The 16,564-nt window shown below is 53.2% G+C and overlaps 1 protein-coding gene across 1 annotated transcript in view; it reads right to left on the bottom strand.

The window, feature by feature from the left end:
• Positions 1 to 16,564, bottom strand: part of LOC140398054 (CMP-N-acetylneuraminate-beta-galactosamide-alpha-2,3-sialyltransferase 4-like) — a 125,755-nt gene that overhangs the window by 92,109 nt on the left and 17,082 nt on the right. Inside the window, exons 5-7 of the mRNA XM_072486266.1 lie at positions 14,286 to 14,345; positions 14,083 to 14,183; positions 11,617 to 11,677 (exon numbers count right to left, since the gene is read on the bottom strand). Of these exons, the coding sequence (XP_072342367.1) occupies positions 11,617 to 11,677; positions 14,083 to 14,183; positions 14,286 to 14,345 (222 nt within the window). The remainder of the gene's footprint in view (positions 1 to 11,616; positions 11,678 to 14,082; positions 14,184 to 14,285; positions 14,346 to 16,564) is intronic.

Genomic DNA, 16,564 nt, shown 5'->3' with positions numbered 1-16,564 from the left:
ATTGAGAAAGTGCTGTATGATCGGAGGTCAGCACTGAGTCAACACTGTGTTGCCGCAGTACGAGAGAAAGTTGCACTGAACTGAGAGAGTACTGCATTATTGGAGGGTCAGTACTGAAAGAGTTCTGCACTATTGGAAAGTCGGTACTGCTGCAGCTTCAATGGGTCAGTACAGAGGGAGCACTACACTCTTGAATGGTTAGTGCTGACTGAATGCTGGATGGCTAGAGGGTCAGTATTGTATAGAATCTTGATTAGGTGGTACTTGGAGTGTTGTGTGCAGTTTTGGTCCTCTTACTTTAGGAAGGATGTTAATGCCATAGAGGGGGGCGTAACAAAGGCTCACCAGCCTTGTTCCCTGCATGGCAGGACTGTCCTATGAAGAGAGATTGGGGAAACTGGGCCTGTATCCTTTACAATTTCGAAGAATGAGAGGTGATCTCATTGAAATGTACAAAATACTTAAAGGAATAAGTTGTTTCCCCTGTTTGGGGTGTCTAGAACCAGGAGACACAATTTCAAAATAAGGGGTAAGGACCAAGTTGAGGAAAAATGTCTTTAGACAGAAGGTTGCGAATCTTTGGAATTTTCTATCCCAGAGGGCTGTGGAAGCTCCGTCTTTGAGAATGCGGAAAGCAGAGATTGATACATTTCTCAGTACCAATGACAACAACGAATATGGGAATAGTGGGGGAGAAAGACATTGAAGTGGATGAATCGTATAAAATAGCAGAACAGCCTCGATGGACTGAATGGTCTACTCGTGCTCCAATGTTGCTAGTACAGAGCGAGTATTGCACTTTTGGAGCTGGTGTCTGTAACATGTAAGTAAACCATGAACTATCCTGGCGAAGAGCAGGAGGAACAATCCGGGAGAAGAGCAGGAGGAACAATCCTGGAGAAGAGCAGGAGGAACAATCCTGGAGAAGAGCAGGAGGAACAATCCTGGAGAAGAGCAGGAGGAACAATCCTGGAGAAGAGCAGGAGAAACAATCCTGGAGAAGAGCAGGAGGAACAATCCTGGAGAAGAGCAGGAGGAACAATCTGGAGAAGAGCAGGAGAAACAATCTGGAGAAGAGCAGGAGGAACAATCCTGGAGAAGAGCAGGAGGAACAATCCTGGAGAAGAGCAGGAGGAACAATCTGGAGAAGAGCAGTAGAAACAATCTGGAGAAGAGCAGGAGGAACAATCCTGGAGAAGAGCAGGAGGAACAATCCTGGAGAAGAGCAGGAGGAACAATCCTGGAGAAGAGCAGGAGAAACAATCTGGAGAAGAGCAGGAGGAACAATCCTGGAGAAGAGCAGGAGGAACAATCCTGGAGAAGAGCAGGAGGAACAATCCTGGAGAAGAGCAGGAGGAACAATCTGGAGAAGAGCAGGAGGAACAATCCTGGAGAAGAGCAGGAGGAACAATCCTGGCGAGAGCAGGAGGAACAATCCTGGAGAAGAGCAGGAGGAACAATCTGGAGAAGAGCAGGAGGAACAATCCTGGAGAAGAGCAGGAGGAACAATCTGGAGAAGAGCAGGAGGAACAATCCTGGAGAAGAGCAGGAGGAACAATCCTGGAGAAGAGCAGGAGGAACAATCCTGGAGAAGAGCAGGAGGAACAATCTGGAGAAGAGCAGGAGGAACAATCCTGGAGAAGAGCAGGAGGAACAATCCTGGAGAAGAGCAGGCGGAACAATCCTGGAGAAGAGCAGGAGGAACAATCCTGGCGAGAGCAGGAGGAACAATCCTGGAGAAGAGCAGGAGGAACAATCTGGAGAAGAGCAGGAGGAACAATCCTGGAGAAGAGCAGGAGGAGCAATCCTGGAGAAGAGCAGGAGGCATTTTCCCAGCCATCGTTAAATTCTCAACCAACATCATTAATAAAACAGGTTAACCAGTGTCTATCATGTTGTTGGTTTTGGAAACTTGTTGAACATTAATTGGGTGTCGTGTTTCCAATATTGCAACAGTGACTATACTTCAAAAGCTGTAAAGTGATTTGTGGTGCCCGAAGGCTGTGAAAGGCATTATATAAATGTGAATTGTGTCTTTTTCTTTTTAACCCATCAAAGTGTCTTTCATTCATACTCTTTCCTGTAGTTTCACACACAAACAATCGTGGAGACGGTAGCTTGTCAGGTTAGTGTGTAAACATTGGTGTGTCTCAGTGAGCTGTGAGAAGCTTGAAAGAAAGATATCCGATGTTAAGCTCAGGGTGTCTGATGCTCATCCAATGGACTGTCTGTTTGTAAGTACTGTGTCTTGTGTTTTTGCAATAAAGTACTAAAGTGGTGGAAACTCAATGCCTAAATGTATTCATTAATAGGATGAAGCAGAGGTGGAACCTGCCAAATGTCCATTGCAAACAATCCCTGACCATCCTATGGAAAAAAAAAACAATGAGGGCATCTGGGGTCATTGTAAACTTGAACCATTTTTATCAGAGAATTTCCCACTTTCTAATTGTTCAAGAGCAGCAGTTGGAGCCCCTGTTCATTCTCCGGAAGCCTGGAAATTATTGCTGTGAATACCAGTGGAGTGAATGCTCGATGCATTGGTGGATGTTACTCTGTCAGTTGAATGGAGGTACTAGTAACTTGAAAATAATCATCAGTTAAAGCTTGGAAACCAACAACATTCTGCATTTATGTAGCACTTTTAACATAGCAAATCATCACGATCCATTTCACAGGAGTGTGACAGACAAAAAACATTGACACCAATCTGAAGAATCAGACATTAGGACAGGCTGCCAGAAGTCTGGTCAAAGAGTTAGAATTTAAAGAATGTCTTAAGGGGAGCAAGTGAGGGGAGGGGGAGGGAAGAGGCTTAGAGAGTGAATCCCAGATCTTCGGGCCCAGGTAGCTCTGAACACAAAGCCCTCAATGGTGGGGGGAAGGAAGTAAGGGAAAGGGAGCAGACTTGGAGGATCACAGGGATTCTGGAAAGTTCTAGGGCTGTTTGTTTCTCCGATATTAAAGGCCGATGCTCTGCGCAGATGTATTAAACAGTGCTTAGTGTCAAACAGGTGGCGGGGAAGGATGGGCATTGTCAATACACATTTTGAAACTGGTGTCTGTGACATTGGATGATAGAATTAACTCCTGTCAGAGTCAACTTGTGCAAATAAAACATTGGAGCCAAACATTCAAAAGTTGTTACAAACAATATGAAAACTCCATTGTTAAAATGGGTCAATTCACATGAACGTTTGCCAATAGATATGCCCCGAAAGATCAGTGCTTCAGTGCTTGAATAAAGGATTACAACATGAACAAGGTGAAGGGTGGTAAACTGACAAGTAAAGCTTCGGCACAAGGTTTGAATCAATCCTGTTGTGAATCTATGAGGAAGATGGCAATTGAAACCTCTGGAAATCTGCCAGTCACATTTACTGTATCGATAATAGAGACCTTGGCACAGTTAAATATTCCTCTCTCGTGATGATTTTGGAGGTGAGAGGAGGGTTTGGGGGTAAGTGGGGGGACCCCACAGCCACCCCCCCCCCCCTTCTCCACTCGACTGAGTCTGGAGTAAGGGGCGAAATTCTCCGTTATCGGCGGAAGGTCTGCCGATCGGCGCAAAAAACGGTGCAAATCCGACTTGCGTCACGTCGGAAAAAAGGGTCGAAGTCTCCGGCCCGAAATGGGCTAGCAGCGACGTAACGGGATCCGCGCTTGCGCAGTGGTTCACGCCGTGCAGCGTCATACGCGCCGCACGGCGTGACGACTCATAAGGCCGCGCTGCTCCCCCCCACCCGACCGGAACACCCGACCGGAACACCCGACTGGATGGCTGGCCGCCGCTCAGCCCCGAGGTTCGAGTCACGGGATGTGGAGGCGCTCCTGGACGCGGTGGAGCAGAGGAGGGACGCCCTGTATCCCGGGCACGGCCGCAGAGTTGCCCCACGCCACAGCCGGCGTCTGTGGAGGAAGTGGCAGAGGCCGTCACCGCTGCGGCCCTGACACCACGGACAGGCACCCAGTGCCACAAGAAGGTGAACGACCTCGTCAGAGCAGGCAGGGTGAGCCTCCCCCATCCCCCATCCCCCCTCCCCCATATCCCCCCTCCCCCCATATCCCCTCTCCCCATATCCCCCTCCTTCCCCCATATCCCCCCTCCCCCATATCCCCCTCCCCCATATCCCCCTCCCCCATATCCCCCCTCCCCCATATCCCCCCTTCCTCCATATCCCCCCTTCCTCCATATCCCCCCTCCCCCATATCCCCCCTCCCCCATATCCCCCCCTCACCCATATCCCCCATATCCCCAAGTGAATCCAGCCCTAACCTTAACCTCTGCAATGCACGCGCAACCGATGGCGTGCATTCATATACCTGCCTAACAGTGTTGCCTTTTACCCCTGCCACCCCCCCCCCCCCACAGGAGAAGCGCGCACACAACAATAGGGAGCATGTGAGGACTGGAGGAGGCCCCGCTGATGAGAGGCCACTGACCGAACACAAGGAAAGGGCCCTGGAACTGGCTGGCGGACCTGACGACCGGGAGGTTGCTGATGCAGAGGTCGGGGGCGTACTAGCAAGTGAGCCACCGACAGCCCGTCCCCATATCCCCCCTCCCCTATATTCCCCTCCCCCATATCACCTGATCACTGCCTGATGTCTAACCATGCATGCTTCATTGTGTATCGCAGGACCAAACGTCCAGGCACCCATCCCCGCAGATGCAGACCGCCCGCAGGATGTCCCTCGGAGGCCACGGGAGACGGAGAGACACGGACCCTCCAGCATGCGACGCCCGCAGGATGCCCCTCGCACACCACGGGAGACGGAGAGACACGGACCCTCCAGCATGCGACGCCCGCAGGATGCCCCTCGCACACCATGGGAGACGGAGAGGCACGGACCCTCCAGCATGCGATGCCCGCAGGATGCCCCTCGCACACCACGGGAGACGGAGAGACACGGACCCTCCAGCATGCAACGCCCGCAGGATGCCCCTCGGAGGCCACGGGACACGGAGAGACCCGGACCCTCCAGCATGCGACGCCCGCAGGATGCCCCTCGGAGGCCACGGGAGACGGAGAGACCCGGACCCTCCAGCATGCGACGCCCGCAGGATGCCCCTCGCACACCACGGGAGACGGAGAGACCTGGAGCAACAGGGAGACGACACCCACGTCACGTGCGGGAGCGACCACCCAGCGGCGAGGGGGGCAGCCACAGGCCCCCGTCACATCCGAGCCAGGACACCACTACCCAGGACACCACTACCCGGGACACCACTACCCGGGACACCACTACCCGGGACAGCACTGCCCAGGACACCCCTACCCGGGACAGCACTACCCAGGAAGACGAAATACCGGACAGTGACTCAGAGTGGATGGGTGGAGACGAACCCCCACCCCAAAGTGCCATGGACTCAGAGTGGGACGAAGAGCATGACACAACGCCACTGCTGTCACCAACACCCTCCACCATCGCAGAAACACTCACCTCGGTTGGGCACTTTAGTGATGAGGCGTCTGCTACACTCACTGGTGCGCACAACACAGCCGTCCCGGTACAGCAGGTGGAGGTAGGAGCAGCAGAGGGGTCGGGCGGTCGGAGGGCAGCCCAGCCCAAGCGAACATCTGCCGCCCAGATGGATCCCGGGTTCCTGGAGTTACCACACCCACACATAGATCCGAAGCAACCACCGACCCGGAGACGAGCGAAGAGGGTGACGGCCGGCTTGCGGCGACTGCAGTCGCAGGTGGAGGAGTCCACCCACGTCCAGGCGCTGGGAGTAGTGCCGGTCATGCGTGCCACCCAGGCTGACACCGCACGGGTGGCGTCCGCGGTGGAGGCAATGGGTGCGACGGTGTCAGACATGGGAACGGTTTGCGAGGCCTGGGGCTTTCCCGTGCAGGCGGCGTCTGTGGCCCAGGACATGGCTGCCCTCTCACAGGAGGCCATGAGCCAGTGCCAGCGCCAGATGGCAGAGGCGCTCAACGCCATAGCCCAGTCTCTGCAGGCCATGGCCCAGTCTCAGCAGGCCACGGCCCAGTCTCAGCAGGCCATGGCCCAGTCTCTGCAGGCCATCGCTGAGGGCATCGGCACCAGTGGCCATGTGCGAGCCGACGTCGCACTGTCACAGACAGGGTTTGCCAACCCCCTGGGCTCCATGGCTGCAAACCTGCAGAACCCTGACGATACCAGCACGGGCCTCCAGGACTGGCAACGTCAGATGTCGGGGGGGTGTCGGATGGCCAGTCCGTTCGCATCCCCCACCCATGTAGAGGCCTGGGGGCCATCGGGCACCCGAGGGAGGAGGAGGTGGTGTGGTCCGTCCCGGCTCCCCCTGTAGGGGAGGACCCGGTACACCGCGACACCTTGGACTCCCCCCCCTTCCGTCCCAGGTGCATCGGGTGGGCAACGGGCAGGACAGCCTGGCAGCTCGCCATCCCAGTCGCCCGGGCTGCAGCCTGGCCCATCTAGGCCAGGACGCCCCAGGAAACGGCCGCCAAAGGGATCCAGTGTCAGAGGGCAGGAATCACAGGAGTCCACCTCCAGTTCTGCTGTACCGTCTGGGGAACCACGTAGACGTAGTCAAAGGGCCCGTAAGGCCAAACAATTAGACACTGAGTAAGTTGGCACAGGTGCAGGGCACAGATGAGTTTTAGGGGGATAGGGCACGTTTAGTTATTAAAGTCAATGTTACACCTACAGAAGCTGCCTTTGTGCTCTGTCCAAAGCGTGCGGGGGTGTCATGTACGTTGAGCGCAAGTGTGTGTGTGAGGGGTGGTCTTACCTCAGCCCCAGGTGAGTCTGCCCCCTTCCCCCTGGGCCGCCATCAACATCCCCTGGGCAGAGGACGGGACGTGCGCTGCAGTGTCACAGCCGCATGCTGGGATGGTCCGGGTGGATGGTGGTACTGTGGCCATGGGTCAGACATAGTCCAACGATGTGGAGCCAGGAGCTCATCGCAGGGCGGTTGTCATCATCCTCCATGGCCTGCAATAGACACGCGTCCACCCGCAACTGTGTGAGCCCGGCCCGTTGTGCCGCAGGTGGATCGGCAATGGGGGGGGGGGGGGTGTGCATGCGGATGGGGTGGGTGGGGTTGGGAGGGGGGTGAGGGTGCTGGGTGGGTGGATGGGTGAGGGGTGTGGGTGGTCAGCTGTTGCCATGGTGTGCGGTCTGTGGCCATACTACCCGATTCCCACGCCCATCTAGTCAGTGAAGCGGGCGGCTATCAGCCTGTCCCGTGCCCCGCTGAGCCAGCCGGTAACGGTGGACAGCCACCCGCCTGTGTCTACCCCATCTGCCCTGACCATTACCCCCATCCCCCTCATCTGGGGAGGACTGCGCCTCTTCCTGCTGCTCCTTCACTCCGCCCTCCTCTGCCTGCGGCACATCGCCCCTCTGCTGGGCTATGTTGTGCAGGACACAGCACACCACAATGATGCGGCCGATCCTATCTGACCGATACTGGAGGGCGCCCCCAGAGAGGTCCAGGCACCTGAAACGCATCTTCAGCACGCCAAAGCACCTCTCTATCACTCCCCTTGTCGCTACATGGGCATCATTGTAGCGGTTCTCCGCCACATTGCGTGGCCTCCATATAGGCGTCATCAGCCACGATCGCAATGGGTAGCCCCTGTCGCCCAGCAACCAGCCCCTCAGCCGGGGATGGAGTCCCTCGTACATGCCGGGGATGGATGACCGCGACAACACGTATGAGTCGTGTACACTGCCTGGGTAACGGGCGCAGACGTGCAGGATCATCATGCGGTGGTCGCAGACCACCTGTATGTTCATCGAATAGGTCCCCTTCCTATTGGTGAACACGGCCCTGTTATCTGCAGGTGGCCGCACGGCGACGTGCATCTCATCGATCGCGCCCTGGACCATGGGGAACCCGGCCACGGCAGAGAAGCCCACGGCCCGGGCATCTTGGCTGGCCCAGTCCACGGGGAAGCGGATGTAGCGGTGCGCCATGGCATATAGGGCATCTGTCACTGCCCGGATGCACCGATGCACCGATGTCTGCGATATGCCGGACAGGTCCCCACTCGGTGCCTGGAATGACCCCGTTGCATAAAAGTTCAGGGCCACCGTAACCTTGACGGACACGGGGAGAGGGTGTTCCCCGCCAGTGCCACGCGGTGACAGGTGTGCCAGCAGGTGGCAGATGTGTGCCACGGTTTCCCGCCTCATCCGGAGTCTCCTCCTGCATTCCGGGTCCGTGAGGTCCTGGTATGACTGCCGGGGCCGGTACACACGGGGCGCCCTCGGGTGCCTCCGTTGCCGTGGGGCCGCGACGTCCTCCTCCCCCTCCTCGTCCTGTCGGTCAGGTGTCCCTCCAGCCTGGGCGGCTGCCACCTGTCCCTCTGCGGCAGCCTGCGCCGCCTCTCTGGCACGCTCCTCCTCCTCCTCCTCCTCCTCCTCCTCCTCATCCAGGGCAACATAGACATTAGCGGCTGCCGCCACGGCGGCCAACATCGCAGGATGAGCGGAAAACATGACGGCCTGGTGGGGGGGAGGGGACGACGACATGTCATCATTGCCCATATCCCCTCCTCCCCCCAGCCAGGTGGCATGGACCGCATGGGTCCAACTGTTGGAGGCTGGCACCTGGCCAGGTGGACCAACTCACTTGCCCTCGCATCCCCCTCACCGGCACGGACCCCCCATCCCCCTCCCCGCCACGGACCCCCCCCCCAACCTCCACCCCGGCACGGACCCCAACCTCCTCCCCGGCACGGATCCCCCCCCATCCCCCTCCCCGGCATGGACCCCCCCCCCAACCTCCACCCCGGCACGGACCCCAACCTCCTCCCCGGCACGGACCCCCCCATCCCCCTCCCCGGCACGGACCCTCCCCCAACCTCCACCCCGGCACGGACCCCCCCATCCCCCTCCCCGGCACGGACCCCCCCCCCCAACCTCCACCCCGGCACGGTCCCCCCCCAACCTCCTCCCCGGCACGGACCCCCCCATCCCCCTCCCCGGCACGGACCCCCCTCCCGGCACTCCCCCTGAGCCCAGCCCACTCTTACCACCCCCCCCCCCCCCGCCGCACACACACACACACAACCCAAGACACACCTCTCCTCACACATTCAGACTGCGGCCACGCCATCGCCTGCCCAGAGCCAACCCCCCAGGCCGTCACTCACCTCCACGCTGGTCGGCGTGAACCTGGAGCACAGGGTCATGCCGATGAAAAGGAGGTTTAATTTACGTCGACGTGAACGGTCATCACGTCGACGGGACTTCGGCCCATCCGGAAGGGAGAATATCGGAAGGCCGAAAATCGGCTGCCTTGCGCAGACCCGTGACATTCTCCGCGGCAGCGGAGACATTAACGCCCCGCAGACCTTTCTCCCTTCGGAGACTTCGGCAACCGGCGGGGGCGGGATTCACGGCGGCCAACGGCCATTCTCCGACCCTCTGGGGGGTCGGAGAATGACGCCCAAGATGTCTCATGGATGCTCTTCCTGCGCAGATGCTAACGGGGCAACTTAATTGGGTGATTAGTACCTAATTAAGGCCTCATTCCACCTCCAATTATATTCTTATCCTAATGACAACTTCTTCTGTTAGCCGAGAGCACACCTCCTATCTTTATTTTCGTAACATTTTGCACCAGAGGTAAGAGTTATTATCAGCTGAAGCAAATTTATTATATTTTCCTAGAATTTGCGAGACAACTCCCGAGTAGATGATTCTTGACATGTGTGAGGTAACATTTGGCATTAACTATAGTGATTGCTGATTAAATTTATCTTCAACAGATTGTTTTCCTGTGTTCCACCACTCCTAGTTCTTTGGAAATTGATAAATAAAATATTGCACAATCAAGTCATATAATATTATTTCCTGAATCATTCTCTTCAAAATACCTGGTTAATTTTTATTCTCCGAAGTCTTTCTGAGAGTGTTTTATGAAAATGGTTACTGTATTTATTTTGCATTCAACTCTCATGCAACCTTCAAACCCAATTAAGTTCATTATAAGCCCGAGCTCCGAAGAAGAGTCCTACCGATTTGGACTGTGAACTGCGTTTCTCTCACCACAGATGCTGCCAGGCCTGCTGGCTGAAATTTTCCAGCCATTCCTGCCGGCGGGATATTCCCTCCGCTGGGGAGGCTGCAAACAACAGAGGATCCTGCCACTGACTTAATAAATGAGATCAGGGGTTATGGGGAGAAGGCAGGAGAATGGGGCTGAGAAAAATATCAGCCGTGATTGAATGGCGGAGCAGACTCAATGGGCCGAGTGGCCTAATTCTGCTCCTATGTCTTATGGCCTTATGAGCTCCTCCGCTGCGAATCGCCGCACCACGGGGGTACGGCATCTTCCGTTTTTATTTCAGATTTGCAACATCTGCAGTATTTAAACATATATAAGAATTCTGCAAAGACCTGTGAGACAGAAACGTTCCAGAGTGATTGCAGTGTGGCGTTATCCATTCTCATTACAGGCCCAGGAAAACTCTCAATGGTCAGACCAACTAAACACCCAGGAGGTAACCGCAATGCCTCCAATAAAAGAGGTGAAATCGGGGGCAGCTCGGTGGTGCAGTGATTAGCACTGTTCCCTCACGGCGCCGAGGATCCGGGTTCAACCCCGGCCCCAGATCACTGTCCTTGTGGAGTTTGCGCATTCTTCCCAAGTCTGCGTGGGACTCACCTCCACACCCCAAAGATGTGCCGGGTGGGTGGAATGGCCACACTAAATTGCCCCTTAATTGGAAAAAAAAAGAATTGGGCACTTTAAATTTTTAAAAAACAAGTGAAAGAGATTGAGCGGCATTTCAAGGCACCTCTACTCCACAACCCTGACAATGGTACAGCAGGTCAGCATAGGCTGCGACCGCAGCCAGCATGCCAAAGCCACAAGAGAAGCAGGAGCGGCCGTTCATGGCTCACAATGGAAAGCGTAATGTGAGCTCACAATGTGAGCATAACACGGTACCTTATTCTCACCAGAGGAATACTTTTCCTCATCCATAGAGGATATCGAGACGACGCACAGATCACAACTTCTTTAAGTGTGTAAGTTAATGAGGCCTGATAGACTTTCCAAGGAGATGTTGTCCTGGTTGTATCCTCCATCACGCAACATGAATGCATTTGGAAATATCTGACAGAGGCAATGGTGGCCCTGTGCTGGATTTTCTGGTTGCCCAGCCACGTGTTACATAGAACATAGAACATACAGTGCAGAAGGAGGCCATTCGTCCCATCGAGTCTGCACCGACCCCCTTAAGCCTTCACTTCCACCCTATCCCCGTAACCCAATAACCCCTCCTAACCTTTTTTGGACACGAAGGGCAATTTAGCATGGCCAAACCACCTAACCTGCACGTCTTTGGACTGTGGGAGGAAACCGGAGCACCCGGAGGAAACCCAGCGGGGAATCGAACCTGAGACCCTGGCGCTGTGAAGCCACAGTCCGTCGGCTTGGGTGTGTTGCCAGAGGGAAAAGTGAATTGCAACTGCCTGCGAATTCCAGCTCCTATTACACATTAACCTTAACTTACTGTCCCAAAGTGCTGTATAAAGGCATTCTAATCTCTACACACGATCTGTTCACTGACATTTCTGCAATGGGAGGTCAAAAGTAATAAAACATATTGAGAACATTGCCCTGAAAAGTTGGATCCCAGAATTTACCTGTCTATCTCATCTGGCATGTGGGATTCTGTTCGGACCAATATCTTTTTGACAATCACTTCTGGAAGATAAAGAAAATGTTTACCCTTACACAAAAATGTTTTAGGGTGTGTGTGACTCCCCCTCTCATTGCTCCTTCCCATTACACAAACATCAAGGTTTTGAGAGCGCCCATCACATTTCAGACTTGACACACGAGTCGACACTCTCGGGATACCATACCAAAGGCATCACATCCCAGATGTTCCATTTCCAAGATTTAAGGAGGCTTTCAAAAAAAGGGAAATGAAGACGAGCTGTTTCTATTTTGACTTGGAGCCATTTTATCTTCAAACCTCAAAAGCAACAGATTAATTTGGGACTCCTAATGGCTTTTCCACAATGATTACTGGGTGAGATTCTCAGTCAGCATGTAAAGCCCATTCAACGACTGACTAGACAGCTTAACGGTGGTTAAAACTTAAAATCACCTAACAGAGCGTCATTGTGTAAGCAGGAAATTTTCAAGTAATTGCACAGGTTACCCGTTGCTATTTAATCAGATAATAGCCCAGAATTTACTGTAGATATAACTGAGCCTCACAGTTATTTGTGTATAGTTACACAGAAAATTCAGTCAAGTCGGTGTCAAAATGCAGAAATCCAGCTACACTAGATTCTGACTCAGCTGACAGCATCACGAGTGGAACTTACCAAAGGCAAAGATATTAATGTCACAAATAGAAAATGAAAAACATTGTTGGAAGGGATATTAAGTCACTTAGTATGTCAATCTGACCAGAGACAGTGGTGTAAAATGTGCACTGTAGGATTAGCTCACCTGGTTGAAGTCAGTGGAATTTAAAATCGGGACAGATGTACCAGGCCTTTAAACCTGTAATGTCGACACTAGGGCTGGATTCTCCCGGCCCGCCCGCCGCAAGAACGCTATGGGTGAGACGCCGATAATGGAACATCCATTTACCTCGGGCGGGATTCTGCGGCCAACTGCCGACACCAACGGAGGGATCCGTGCCTTTTCACAACGGGAAAATCGGTGCAAAACCCTCACCGATTCCGCTACCGGTGAGGGGCTAGGACCGGCGGCACGTGAAACACCCCTGGAACGCGGGGAAAATGGTTGGAGAATCGCCGGGTCCTGTGTTGCACATACGCAGGGCCGACGAGCTGCAGCCACGCATGTCTACACTCTCCACAACGCACTGGTCGCCCCGGAAAATATTGCGGCGGCCATGCTGGACTGCGTACCCGCCCACCCCGACCCCACAGCCCACCTCCTGGCCACCCCACACCACTCCCCCCAGCCCTGGCAGAAGCCCCCCGGCCAGCGGCCAGGATCTTGGCCAAGTGTGGCAGCGCTGAACACTGTTCGCATGTCCTCTCTCTCTCTCTCTCCGCAGCCAGCACGCCAGGCTACCGACCACTGGAACCACACGTGACATTCCAATGGGGTTGTGACTGCACATGGCACGCTTCTGGATGACACCGATTTTGAGGGGGCAGAGCATCACGATCCGGCACCTGCCTCGATTACGGCGTTGGGAGCCATTCTCCTCCCGATCACCATTCCCGATTTCAGCGTCAGGCAGCGGAGAAACCCATCCATTGTGTTTTATCTGAACCGTACACATAACTTCATCAAATTACACATTGTCATCAAAGTATTGGGTGTGTATTGTTCTCATCGTTCCAGTTTGCGAGATCGGAAATGTTAACGTTAACAAAAAATAAACACATGATAATAATAATAATCACTTAATGTCACAAGTAGGCTTCAATTAAGTTACTGTGAAAAGCCCCTAGTCGCCACATTCCGGCGCCTGTTCGGGGAGGCCGGTACTGGAATTGAACCCACGCTGCTGGGCTTGTTCTGCATTACAAGCCAGCTGTTTAGCCCACTGTGTTAAACCAATCCCAGGCATGCAGGTCAATAGGAGTAAAGCTTGCATTCATATCACACACTTTGCAACCTCTGTAAATCACAAAAGGCTTTTGAGCCAATGCAGAGCTTTCTGAATTCTCATCACAGTTGTATGAAATACAGCCGACCAAATCACCAAAATCTACATCCCACAAGTGTAGAAGCTTCCAGCTCAAAAGGAGACCATTCAGGTTGTCATATCTATACTGGCTCTTCACAAAAGTAAAACTAATCCCACTTTCAAGCATTTCGCTCTCGTCCTGCATCCTCCTCAAGTTTGAATATTTTTTCCTTTAAAAGGTGGAAGAATTTATGGTTCATCTTCCTTGTGGCAAAGGGTACAATGCCTGTGCGGCAAAACATCTGGAACCCTTCTCCTCTTATGAGCAATATTAAATTGATGACTAGCCCACATCCCACCCCCTCTTCAATGAGTTTCCATTGCTGTTCACCTTACCAAACCCCTTCCTAGTTTTAAAAAATCTTTCTCATTTGGTTTGTGAGGTTTGATTGTGGACTGTCATAATAATTTAAAGGTTACTCACCATTTCCCTTAATCCCATATGGGAATGTGTGAAACAGATAGTTCGGTTTCTTCCACCAATCACCATCAATGCTTAAAAATAAATTGGTATTGCGAATAAATCTGAAAAAGAAAACACAAGATCAGGAGGCAAGAGATTAGAATGTAGCAAACAGTCAAAATGTGGAACGGCTGAAATCCCGAGGAAATGAATAGGCGGCTTACTTTGGGAGGATTTGTTCACTGCGATTGTTTGACTGCCAGGTTGAACATTGTGTGGCTTGTCTATAATAAAACACAGACAGGTTTTTGTATAAAAGAGATGATGCTTCATATTTGGTATCATAAATTAGACGTTTTAACCACAATTATCTTCAGCAGAACAAACCAGCTCCCATTTCTAAGCTGTGGAGCAACTGCTGGCATTATCCAGCAAGATTATGAGGACAATGGGCAGAATCTTGCCAATTGTTTGCCAAAGTGTCATCTCGGGTGGGAAAATCACAGGGGGCGGCATTCCCTGTCCCACCGCACACGTTTTCCGGTGGGCGCTCCCCCGCCAGCAGCAGGATCCTCCATCCCAGCAACTGACCAATTGGGTTTCCTATTGTGGGAACACACCAGTCGTCAGGAAATCCGCGGGTGTGAGTGCGCTGCCGGTGAAGCGGAGGATCCCGCCGACGGAGAATCCAACCCCAGGTTTCCCGTTGGCTATGCTGCTGGCATTTCCAACTGTATTTTTAAAGATTTTGTCAAAAAAAAAGTGAAGGCAGCGAATCCCACCATGTCAACCTGATGGGGCGAATGCAGTTTATAAAAGCTCGGGGTGCTGTTTTTTTAAGGGCAGCCCGATTTTAAAAAGTAAAAATGGAAACCACCCCGCCCCACCACCAAAAGAACTCCACCCCCACATGCTTCACCTCGGAACTCACCCCACCCCAACCTCCAAAATGTGCCCTGACCACAAAGTGAATGGACAACTTAACATGGGGGGAGGTTACAATCAGGCGTAAATCCCTGATACGCAGATTTAAATTGATGCAAATGAGGATCCCAACTCTTAAAGTCAGAATTCCCATTGCATTATTGACAGGGGGCTGTGAGGGGGAGTGGGGGGGAGAGGGGAGAGGGGGGGAGGAGGGGGGGGAGAGAGGGGAGAGAGGAGGGAGGGGGGAGGGAGGGGGGGAGGGAGGGGGGAGAGAGGAGGGAGGGGGGGAGAGAGGAGGGAGGAGGGGGGGAGAGAGGAGGGAGGAGGGGGGAGAGAGGAGGGAGGAGGGGGGAGAGAGGAGGGAGGAGGGGGGGAGAGAGGAGGGAGGAGGGGGGGAGAGAGGAGGGAGGGGGGAGAGAGGAGGGAGGGGGAGAGAGAGGAGGGAGGGGGGAGAGAGGAGGGAGGGGGGTAGAGAGGAGGGAGGGGGGGAAGAGAGGAGGGAGGGGGGGGGAAGAGAGGAGGGAGGGGGGGGAGAGAGAGCGGAGTGGGGGGGGGGGGGTGGCAGAGACAATCAATCAGGGAAACCCCACCGGCGTAAAAGCATTTTGGAACCAATCGATAAATCAATCGGGAAAGAGGATTTCTAATTGTTAAATATCTTCTGATTACCCGGAGCATTCCCCTGAGCAACTCAGAATGTCCATCCTACTACAAGGAGCTCTGCAATATTGACAATGGCGGCTTGTGGCACGGTGGCACAGTGATTTGCACTGCTGCCTAACAGCTCCAGGGACCCAGGTACAATTCTAGCCTTGGGTGACTGTGTGGAATTTGCACTTTCTCCCCCTGTGACTGCATGTGTTTCCTCAGGATGCTCCGGTTTCCTCCCACAGTTTAAAATTGTCCAGATTAGGTGGCTTTGCCTTTGGACTGTGGATAATTTTGTCTTGAATTATTGTTCCCAAAAGCTTCCCCACCAGCGAGATTAATCTGGCCTGCCCATAATTGCTATATCTACCTTTACACCCTTTTGATTGCAATTCTCCAGTCCCTTGACACCACCTTGAGTTTAAGGAAGACTCAAATATTAGGGCCGGTGCTACCACAATTTCCACTCTCACTTCCTTAATGTTCCTGGTTCCATCCCATCTGGTTAGGTTCCTCATCAATGTTTAAATACAGACAGACCATCCAATGCCTTCTCCTTATCAATTACGAATCCTTCAAATATCTGAACTTTTTTCTTTTTAAACATGGCCTAGGTAGTATCTGTTCCTTGGTAAAGACAGGTGCAAAGCATTCATTACATAGCTCAGCTCTGCCCCATGCCTCTGAGTATAAATCCCATTTGGTCCCCAGTCGGCACCACTCCTTTTCTTCCAACCTTTTCATACATTGTCTTTGTTTCTCTTATTTGATTTTGTCAATTGCCCTCTGAACAATTGTATTATCCACATAACACATATCATAAGCACTATTTGTCTGCCGTTCATAGAAGTTAAATATTAACTGCGTTCTATCCATCTTGGCTTTAAAGGTAGCCCTTTGTTCAGATACAGTTTTGCCTGCTAATCTT

This window comes from Scyliorhinus torazame, chromosome 21 (assembly GCF_047496885.1).
Source record: "Scyliorhinus torazame isolate Kashiwa2021f chromosome 21, sScyTor2.1, whole genome shotgun sequence".
NCBI classification, from domain to species: Eukaryota; Metazoa; Chordata; class Chondrichthyes; order Carcharhiniformes; family Scyliorhinidae; genus Scyliorhinus; species Scyliorhinus torazame.
This window is presented reverse-complemented; position numbering and strand designations above follow the sequence as displayed.